We start from the raw sequence: 10,470 nt of genomic DNA, 5'->3' as shown, positions 1-10,470 counted from the left end.
TCCCTGTTGTTGGACAGTTTTGTCACTAGCTACATCATCACGGCCAACCTCAGTGGGAGGAAGAGGCCAGCTGACTTGTGGAAGAGGAGAGAAGATGGTCTAGGTGAGGATGGAGGCTGACTTCTCTTCTGATCTTGCTGCTGGTGCAGGTGCTGAGATGGGCTGCTGCCTTCTCCCCGCCCCTAGCCACACACAAGCCACTGGGCCTCCCCTAAGACCTGAGCCCTGGGGCCCAGCTCTCTGCCTGTCCTGGTTCTCTCACACAGCCACCCCAGGGTGGGAACAGCTCCAGGAGATTTGTGAGTCAGAAAGGTCCCAGCCCTGTCACTGCCCAGACACAGAACGAGGGTCCCTCTACCTCTCCAGTGGCCAAATTCCTCTAAAGGAGCAAAGCTGCTTATAGCACGAGAAAGGGCTTGCTATTCTCTTTTTCCCAGGACACGATGCCTACTGACCCTTCATTTACATGACTAAAGGGGACTGGAGTGACTCTTCGGAAACGAGGCTATCTATTTTGAGGTGGGCGCCTGCACCCCAAGCTAGCTGGCAAATTACCTTGCTAGAGAAGATGAAAACCACAGAGCATTCTACCACAGTGCACGATTTTATTTATTACTCCCAGCAGCTCTGTGAAGACTTTACGATCCCTCTTTGGTAGAGAGGGAAATTGAACTCCGAGGGGCCTGGATTGGAATCCAAGTCCTCCGTCTCCACCCTCAGGACTATCCCACTGCCCTAGGCAGTTTCTTAAATGAGATCAGACTGTCCCTCTGCCACCCCGGGAGCCCATTCCAACTTTCTGTTAAACGGAGAAAGCATTTCTGATGGTTTTAGACAGCTCCTTATTCTAAAGACCTCTAAAAGCATTCTTTCTCCTAAACTGCAGTCTACCGTCATTAACTAGTCTCCTCTCTGGCTTGCTGGCATCAGCCCACTCTGCTCTGTTCTGCGCGAGGCCTCCAGGTAGAGCAAGAAGAGCCCTGCGATGGATGTCTGGAGCTGCAGCTATTCTATCGTGATGCGGTTTCAACTTGTGTTTTGGTTTAGATTCTCCAAATGGCATATTCTTTTTTGCTTCCCCCCAATGGCAGGTTCTAAAACAAGGAATTTCAGTGCAAGTAGTTTATGTGGAGGGGATCCAAGGGAGCACAGTAAGGCGGTGGGGAAGTACAACAGGGAAAGGAAAAAGGACAATTAATGGTTCATTAATGAGAGGGCTGCTGCTGTGGGCAACTAGGGCTTAATCCTGTTGGGGGCCCACTGAGAGACTGTGGGACACACCTCAGAAGGACACACCTTGCTGGGGGGTGGTGAGGAAGTTGGGGAATTTACCCACTAATTCTGGTTCCGCATTGGTTGAGGGTTGCACCTGGGGGGTGGGTGGGGGGCTATTATCTTCCAGACACTTCCAGCTGCTCTCTACAAAGGATGAGCTGGTACCTATAGCCAAAGGAAACCCTCAGGCAGAAGTCAAGGGGATGTGGGTCGGACATGAATAGTATCTGCTTCAGGTCCTGTCACTGGTGCCACTTCTCCCAAATCTACTGGGTTAGTTATATTAATACCATCCAGGTTCCACTGGATCCAATTTTGTTGATTTTCTTAAAGCACTTGTATCTTTTATAAAGCATTTCTTGTAAGTATCTTTTCTTGACTTTTATTCTTTTAAAGATATCTTCCAAAGCACAAAGATAAAATTAACTTATTTTTAAAAGAATAAAACTCATTCTATCTTGCAATTATGATATGGGTACATGGGAACTCTTTTATAAATGTAAGATACATTATGAGATCTTAGTGATCTTATTTTTTCTTATGTTGTGAAACATTTTATCATCCTAGGACTTATCTTACCATTACTCATCAGTTATTCCCAACTATGCTGAAAAAGACTAAAAATAATACGAAAACTGAAGAATGATGGAATTACCTAGAAGAATTGTGCAATATTATCAGAAATCATCAGCATTTTATCATCCTTCAGGTTTCTTAATTCACTGCCTAAAGTATTACATCATCTTCCAAGAAGATATAAAAGACTGGAGATACCATCTTTGTGGCCTGCACTTACCTTTCATTGGAAACAACTGAAAATTCTAACTTTTCATTTTCTACTTATACAGGCAACAAGAAAAAAATTGATAGAGGAAGAGGCTTCAAAATTATTACATAAATCAAAAGATGAATGCAAAGAGACAGTAGCATTCTAGAATATAAGCAAATGATAGTGAAATTGATTATGTAAGAGAAATCTTAGCCTCTGAATCTTTAGATGATAATATCCTAGATGATTTTTCCCAAACTCAATTATCAGTGAATTAAGAATATATTTTAAGGACAAAAAGGAAATATGGTACTTTCATCCATTTATTCACTCAATAAGATAGACTTAATTACACAATATTTTATGACAAGAGCCTGAACCTTCCTATTTTGCAAAAAAGACGTATGATGTTATTCATTAATCTTCTAGATTTTTGTACACCAAAATTTACTTGTAGTGTTTTTTTAAATGGACAAACGTTGAAGGCAGGTGTCTATGCAAAGAATAAATAGATGATGTAGGAATGAAAATATTAATTGGATTGAAGATTTTAAATTATGTTTCTGAGCCTGGAAATGAAAATGTTTTGCAATTAGGGAGCAAAGAAGATGGCCATACTCTCTTCAACAAAATTATGAGCCACCAAAACTTTCAAAAGTACTGTTTTGATGATGCAAATGCAGACAGAAGAACCATAAGGAATGATAAGCTAGACCAATTAGAGATACATTTGAAATCTGGAATCAGTATTTACAAGATGAATATGTTCCAGGCTCGTGACATTTGATGGTTTCAGTCAAAATTTGTTGTCTATTTCAGGTATGTTACCTTCAAAACTAGGAATATATGGAATACAATTTTGGGTTTATTATATTTAAATTCTTGTTAACAGTTCTGACAGAGTTGTTTTTCACTATCTGTGGTCATCAGTCTCCAAGACGGCTCCCACTGAGCCCCGCCTCCTGGTATTTACGCCCCTAAAGTCCCTTCCACATTGTACCAGGTTGGCCTGTGTGACCAATAGAATATGGCAGAAGTGATGGTACGGCACTCTGGAGATTAGGTTATCAAAGACTGTGGCTTCCATCTTGGGCTCTTTCTCTTGCTCTGGGGAGAAGCCAGCTACCTTGTGAGGACCCATGTGGAGAAAAATGGAGGTATCATGCCAATAGCCAGTGAGGAACTGAGGCCTGCTAACAACTGTGGGAGTGAACTTGGAGGTGGGTCTTCCAGCCTTAGATGACTGTAACACTGGCTGCTAGGTTAACTGAAACAAGAACCAGCTACATAATTGATGGGGTCCAGTGTAAAATGAAAATGGGAGTTCTTTGTTAAAAACTTATTATAAATTCAGCAACCACAGGATATTAAGCTAAATGTGGAACCTTTTTTTTTTTTTTTTGGCGGTAGGCGGGCCTCTCACTGCTGTGGCCTCTCCCGCTGCGGAGCACAGGCTCCGGACGCGCAGGCTCAGTGGCCATGGCTCACGGGTCCAGCCGCTCCGCGGCATGTGGGATCCTCCCAGACCGGGGCACGAACCCGTGTCCCCTGCATCGGCAGGCGGACTCTCAACCACTGCGCCACAAGGGAAGCCCTAAATGTGGAACTTTTTATGACTGCACAGCTTGCACGCTTATGACGCCGGCCCTGGCTGTGACCTCAGAGACCCTGAGCCAGAACTACCCAGCTGAGTCCCTCCCAGACTCCTGACCCATAGAAACTATGAGATAATGTTTGTTGTTTTAAACTAAGTTTCGGGGGTAAGTTGTTACATAGCAATAGATAGCTAATACACTATCCCTTTATTCCTACCTCTGTAAATTATTTGTAAAATGACTTAAAAATATAAAACGTAAAATGAGTCCATCAGACTCAGATGGTAAGTGGTGGTAACTATCTTTTCTGGGATACTGAGAGTTAAAGGGATAAGAGTGACCTAGTTGAAAATTTACTGCTATGTTTTCTCTTGCCTCCGTGCCTTTGCTCGTGCTGTTTGCTATGCCCAGAATGCTCCCCTCCCCCAATCTTTGTACAGCTTAAACCATACATCTTTTAAATCTAAACTTAAACATCACAACCTCAGGAAAGTTGACTCTCCAGACTGAGTTAGGTGCCTTTTTTTTTTTTTTTTTTTTTTTTTTTTTTCGGTACGCGGGCCTCTCACTGTTGTGTCCTTTCCCATTGCGGAGCACAGGCTCCGGATGCGCAGGCTCAGCGGCCATGGCTCACGGGCCCAGCCGCTCCGCGGCATGTGGGATCTTCCCGGACCGGGGCACGAACCCGCGTCCCCTGCATCGGCAGGCGGACTCTCAACCACTGTGCCACCAGGGAAGCCCTAGGATGCCAAAACTTTTGATGTGCAAGCCAAATTTCAAGACTACCCTTGGTAAAGTAATCTACGTGGTTAAGCCTCAGTCCTTCATCTGCACAATGGGACTAATAATACTGACTTCATATGCTGAGCCTGAGGGATGAGATCATGTAGGGAAAGTGCTTAGCAAAAAATTCAGCTCTTGATGGAATAAGGTGGATTGGGCTCAAGTTCCGATTCTGCTATTTGTTTCTGGCTGAGTTATGTAACCTCCCCAAGTTTCCGTTTCTTCATTAACAAAATGGGGGAAATGATGGTACCTACCTTGTAGAGTAAATGCAAGAGTGTGTGTTAAAGTCTTTGTGTTACTGCTGTATTAGTAATTTTGAAACCAGGTCACAGAAAAGTAGCCAGGTGAAAAGAGAGATTTCCCTATAGGTGGATGAGGGAGGGAAAGAAACAGAAACAGAAGAATACAGCCAAGAATATTTTCACAAAGATAGCATTATTCCCGATGGTCCTAATTGACTGCTGGTCTCTTCAGGGGGCTTCTTTCTTGCCACCTTGGCACTACGTGGCTTGAGCTTCATCCAAGTATGTTCTCAGATCCTCCCACTTGAAGGTGCCTAAGAGAGGGAAATACCAGAAGTAAATTTTTGTGGCATCAAGAGTCTGCATGTCTGGCCCTAAGGTTATTAATGTTTTGAGCATGAGGGAGCTAGATGTGCAGAGCTAGAGGAAAGCCACAACTAAACACTCTGGACTGCATTGCATTGTCCATGGTTCCTTCGCTTGGCAGCTCAAGATATGTTAATGATGATCATGATGTTGATGATGTTATGTTAACAAGGATGGCCCCTACTGCCAGATGGCCCCAGGATTTTCTCCTTCCTTGGTAACATAAACCCGGATTTTCAGCTGGATACATGTGGCCACCTTGAATTAAGAATACAATTTTTTTTTTTTTTTTGGCGGTACGCGGGCCTCTCACTGTTGTGGCCTCTCCCGTTGCGGAGCACAGGCTCCGGACGCACAGGCCCAGTGGCCACGGCTCACGGGCCCAGCCGCTCCGCACTATGTGGGATCTTCCCGGACCTGGGCACGAACCTGTGTCCCCTGCATTGGCAGGCGGACCCTCAACCACTGCGCCACCAGGGAAGCCCAAGAATACAATTTTTTTAGCCTTATTTGTAGCTAGATGTGGTCATGTCACTAAGTTCTAACCAATGAGATACAGTGAAATGTGACTGCTGGGAGTTATCCTTAAAGAGACGGGCATGCTATTCTTTTCCCCTTTTTCCTCCCTGCGGGCCAGAAAACAGATGTGATGGATAGAGCTTGAGCAGCCATCTTGGACTATGAGGGAGAAGCTGCTTATTAAGAATGACAGACTGATACTAGAAGGAGCCTAGGTTAGAGAGCGCTATCCTAGACTTTGAAGGGAGTTTGTGTGCAAAAGAGATAAATAATCTTCTAAATTGTTTGTCATTCTAATTATTTTTGTCATGTATATATATATATATTTTCAGCTTTATTGAGGTATAACTGACAAAATTGTAAGATATTTAAAGTGTACAATATAATATGTATACATTATGAGAGGATTCCCCCCAACGAGTTAATTAACACATCCATCACCTCACATATTTACTTTTGTTTGTGTATCAGTTGTCATGTATATTTAAAGTGTAAGGACTGACCTTGGTAAGATTAACTTCTGTGGGTCAATCTCACCTGCATAATGGCACTAATAATAACTACCTCAGCCCAATGTTGGTGTTACAGCAAGTTGTCCTAAATTCAGAAACAGACCCCAGGATTCTTGATGTCCCAGGCTTCTGAGCTCAGTAGTATACTTGAAAAGAGTCCTGAACTTTAGACATCACTCACCTTTCTCTGTCCGTAGTGGTGTCACAGGTGAAGCAAGTATGAATCAAGGTATGTTTATATTATAGAAGCACTTTTTTCCAAAGCACTATTAAAGACCTACCTTCCTGAAACCTTCCCTGCCCATTAGGTTTATAGTGGGTCCCTGCTCTCTGAGTCCCCAAAACACACTGCAGTCTTTGTTCTTAAATACGGTCTCCAGGTATCTGTTTGCTGTGTCTTAAATTAGATTATAACCTCTCAGAGGGCAGGGTGTACATCCGAAGATCTCATAATAATGAGCATTGTGCTGGGCACAGAAGGAGATTCATCAAAATGCTTGTTAAAATGAATAGAAAGATTCGACTCTGAATATGAGACAAGACTCCTGGAGTGGGGCTTCCCTGGTGGCGCAGTGGCTGAGAGTCCGCCTGCAGATGCAGGGGACGCGGGTTCGTGCCCCGGTCCAGGAAGATCCCACATGCCGCGGAGCGGCTGGGCCCGTGAGCCATGGCCGCTGAGCCTGCGCGTCCGGAGCCTGTGCTCTGCAGCAGGAGAGGCCACAGCAGTGAGAGGCCCGCGTACCGCAAAAAAAAAAAAAAAAAAAAAAAAAGACTCCTGGACTATACAAAAACATATATTGAAATGGGCGTTCCTAGCTAGTACTAAATATTTGAGGCCCTCAGACCTCAGTATGGGATATAAAGTATTATTTTTCTTCACTGAAATATCCCCTTGCAAACAGAAGTCCCACAGGACAAGGAGCATGGCTGAAACTGGACAGACCAGATGCCAGGAGAGATAGATTTATTTTTGGACCATAAGCTTGGCCTCCAGGGAAAGAAGGAACTTGTCAATTTCACTTTTTTGCTTGGATCAGACGATTGAGCCTGGCAGAGAGACACTCTTTGGGACTAGTAGTTCTCTGGAATTTCTAACCTTCTCCGGGCTTGGGAGGAGTTGGGAGAAGAAAATGCATCATTTGAATGATGGCCATGGTTACGGCAGGCCTCGCATGCCAACCAGAGGGAAAGAAAATACTTGCTGAGCAAAGTAACTGGAAAGCAGTTACTCATATTTTAAACTAGGCTACATGGTTGAAATCCAGAATAATGTAGACTTTTGGACCAGCGACTACTTGGAAATAAGCTTTCTGGCTGGAGAGCAGCCTCTGGTGTTGTGGATGGAAAGGACTATTGCAGTGTCTTTTCCCTCGGTGCTTTGCGCTGCCAGATGCTGGGGGGCGGCATCTCAAGCATTTACTTACTCCAATAGATGTCTCAATAATTCCAGCAACAGAAAGGAGTTGACCACTTTGATGGGGGTGCATGTGGCCATGTGGTAGAATCAGGACAAGCCCGTCAGACTGCTGAGCCTGATAGTGACATTTTCATCCCTCCAAGACCCTGGTGGAGGAGCACTTAGGCGGACACAGGGAAATTGATGTAAGTGCTTCACAAGGCACAGGCGAAATGGACAAGTCCAGCTGGGCAAATTCCCAGGATGCCAGATCATAAGGGCTGTTTCCAGGAAGGGCTGACCCTTGCTGGAAGGGCTGACCCTTGCTTTTCCCTGAAGCTCAGTGACGCTAAGAATCTCAGCTCCCTTGCAGGCCACTGAAAAAATTCCCAGTAAGCACACAGGAACTGTTGAACCCTACAGCGTTTGCGATTGCAATTATCAGATGATGGAGGAAGAATTAGACTCTGAAAATCTGGGCTTGAATCTTCCCTGTCATTTACCAGCCAAATGAGGCCAGGCAAGTCCCAATCGCATGGAGTATCCGTTTACTTACCTGTCAAGTTGGATCTCTCTGTCTACTTCACAGGATCGTTCTGAGGATAAAATGAGATGAGGCATTTGTCCTGCCCTCTTCATATGCCAGATGGTGATATTTATAACTTAGTCATTCTAAGGGCTTTATATACTCCATCTCCTTCAATCCTGAGAACACCTCATAAGGTGGACACTATTTTTATCCCCATTTTACAGACAGGAAAACTGGACCCCAGATTAAGTAAAGTGACTGATGCAAGGTTACACCACTAGGTGGCAGACCCAGGATTTGAACCCATCCTGACTGGCTCCAGAGAGCATGTCAGACTGTTGCACTATTTCCCAGCAGAGGAAGACAGGCGATTCTCTTAGAGCAGTTCTTCATTTTTGTTTGGAGAACAACCAGTACTTTGTTATTGTTTCAGCATCCAGTCAGGGCTTTCTGATCTGAGGGCGCTGGGGAAGGTTGAAGCCTTTGAAGCAGAGTGTGGTGATTCAGGTCTGCTTTTTGGAAGGATGGCTAGCTGCCTGGTGGAGGCTGGATGGCAGACAAGGGGAGTGGGCAAAAGTGAGTGCAGGAGTTGGGGGAGAAGCTTGTTTATACAATCCAGGAGAGACGCAGTAAGGGAAAGGAGTTAACCTTTGTCTGGACCTCTCAAGCCCACGGGGAGAGGAGTTAAATTCTGCCACTGCTTCCAGGCTGGCTGGAGAAAAGTATCCCTCCCCTTGAAGTGAGTGGTCCATAGCAATGAAAATAAACACTAAGGGCTGTATTCCACATAAGAAGGTAAACCATGGTTCTCTTGGGTTGAATGCAGCAGACCACCTGGTTCCGTTGAGAAGCTGGTGTGATGTGTCTGTGACCATTCCCAAGATGAACCCCTGGGGACTGCCCTGGGCAGAGCCTTTCAACATCCTACGGGCACTCAGGAGAGGTCTCCCTCCCTCCTCTGACCCATCTCTGGGGTCTTTGCACCCACAGACTACCCCTCCTACCAATGCTTTTTCCTCTCTCTCCCCCCACCAGCAAACCAGCTCCCCTCTAACCTCTCCTCCCAGGGCTCCTAGGCCACAGAGAGGCTGCCTGTTGGCCCTCCAGTTCCAGGCAGGGAGCCAGGACGCTTGGGTTCTAATCCCAGATCCACCACAGGGCCACGGGTCGGCATCATCCCATACCCACAGCGGCCCTCCCCAGCAAGGAGATGCCCAGCACGTGTTTTCTCTCTCTTCTCGACTCTGCTCCCGGGGCAGCCGCTGTAGGACTTAAGTGTGTCACCCGCTGGAATCTTGTTTGCAAGCAGCGAATGCGCCTAATCCCCACGCCCAACCCCGGTCACAGCCAGCGCTCTGTGCAGATGACCTGGCGACTTCCCAGTTGTTCTTGGTGTTGATGCAGCCAGGAGGCAGATTTCTGAACCCCTTTGCGCCCTAGTACCCTCATCTGAAAAAACGAGGCGAGGAGTGTTTTCCCTGCCTATTTCATCCGGCTGACGAGTCACGTACTCGTGCAGAAAACTGTACATGCTTAAGGTGTTATCATTAGCCGGGCGGGCATTCTGGTAGGTTCAGGCTGCTGGAGCTCTCGGAGGCTTCACCAGACCCAAGGGCCAAGAGGAAGTTCCTCTTTATCCCGCTCTCTCCTGGAGCCCACTTCGGCCAAGCCACCGAGAGTCGTTCCTCAGTGGGGACGACCGCGAGCCGCCCCTCTTTCCTCTCTCCCATTGGCTTTCACCTGCCAGAGGGGCGGCTGCCACGGGCCTCTCTGCCCGTCAGTCAGGGCCGTCGGGCTCCGCCCCACCCCTCCCGGGGGTTTATAACGGGAATTCCCATGGCTCAGCTCTGGCGTCCAACCTGCTGCCGCCGCGGCCCGGCCGAGCGGAGAGCACCACACGCAGAGCACACGCTCGCGCTCAGCTCCCCTCCGGGGCGGTTCATGAGCGCGCGCTACGACCGCAGCCTCCGCGAGCCCGCGCCGCACCGCCGCGGCCCGCCGTCGCCAGGGCCCCCCGGGGGAAGGAAGGCAGGAAGGCCGGCGCGGCCGTGCGCCCCGTGGAGCCCGCCACCCCTGTCCGCAGCCGGCTGCCCGGCCCGTCTGGCACCATGCTGCCCGCGCGCTGCGCCCGCCTGCTCGCGCCCCACTTGCTGCTCGTGCTGGTGCAGCTGTCCCCGGCTCGCGGCCACCGCACCACGGGCCCCAGGGTAAGTGAGCCCCCAGCCGCGCGCCCACCTGCGGAAGGAGACCCAGGTCGCTGACCCTCCTCCTGGTGGTGTGGTGGGGGGAGGTGGCGGAGAGGGGGAAGGGAGGCGTCAGACCTCGTCCCCCTCCTCACCTACTACCCAGTCCCCCGTGGGCTTCTCGGCGAAGTTGCTGAAATAAAAATTTCTCCCATTGTTCCCCCCGCCCCCCACTCACCCATTCTTTCTTGCAGCACCGATTCTGCCCGCTCCCTCCTGCCCTCCTCCCCCGCTGTCA

At 47.8% G+C, this 10,470-nt stretch overlaps 1 protein-coding gene and 1 long non-coding RNA gene across 4 annotated transcripts in view; one reads left to right on the top strand and one right to left on the bottom strand.

Moving 5' to 3' along the window:
* Positions 1-4,841: 4,841 nt before the first annotated feature.
* LOC141277824 (uncharacterized) lies at positions 4,842-8,177 on the bottom strand. The gene is made up of 2 exons (XR_012329680.1): positions 8,017-8,177; positions 4,842-4,981 (listed from the first exon to the last, which is right to left on the bottom strand). It is a non-coding gene; the product is annotated as an uncharacterized lncRNA (long non-coding RNA).
* Positions 8,178-9,736: 1,559 nt separating this feature from the next.
* SMOC1 (SPARC related modular calcium binding 1) overlaps positions 9,737-10,470 on the top strand; it is a 151,280-nt gene continuing 150,546 nt past the window's right edge. Inside the window, exon 1 of one of the 3 annotated variants that reach the window (XM_033850995.2) lies at positions 9,737-10,196. In XM_033850995.2, coding sequence (XP_033706886.1) covers positions 10,098-10,196 — 99 coding nt within the window. In that variant the 5' untranslated portion in view covers positions 9,737-10,097. The remainder of the gene's footprint in view (positions 10,197-10,470) is intronic. The other 2 variants (XM_033850994.2, XM_033850996.2) reach the window with 2 other exon arrangements.

Source organism: Tursiops truncatus, chromosome 2, assembly GCF_011762595.2.
Source record: "Tursiops truncatus isolate mTurTru1 chromosome 2, mTurTru1.mat.Y, whole genome shotgun sequence".
Taxonomy (NCBI): domain Eukaryota; kingdom Metazoa; phylum Chordata; class Mammalia; order Artiodactyla; family Delphinidae; genus Tursiops; species Tursiops truncatus.
This window is presented reverse-complemented; position numbering and strand designations above follow the sequence as displayed.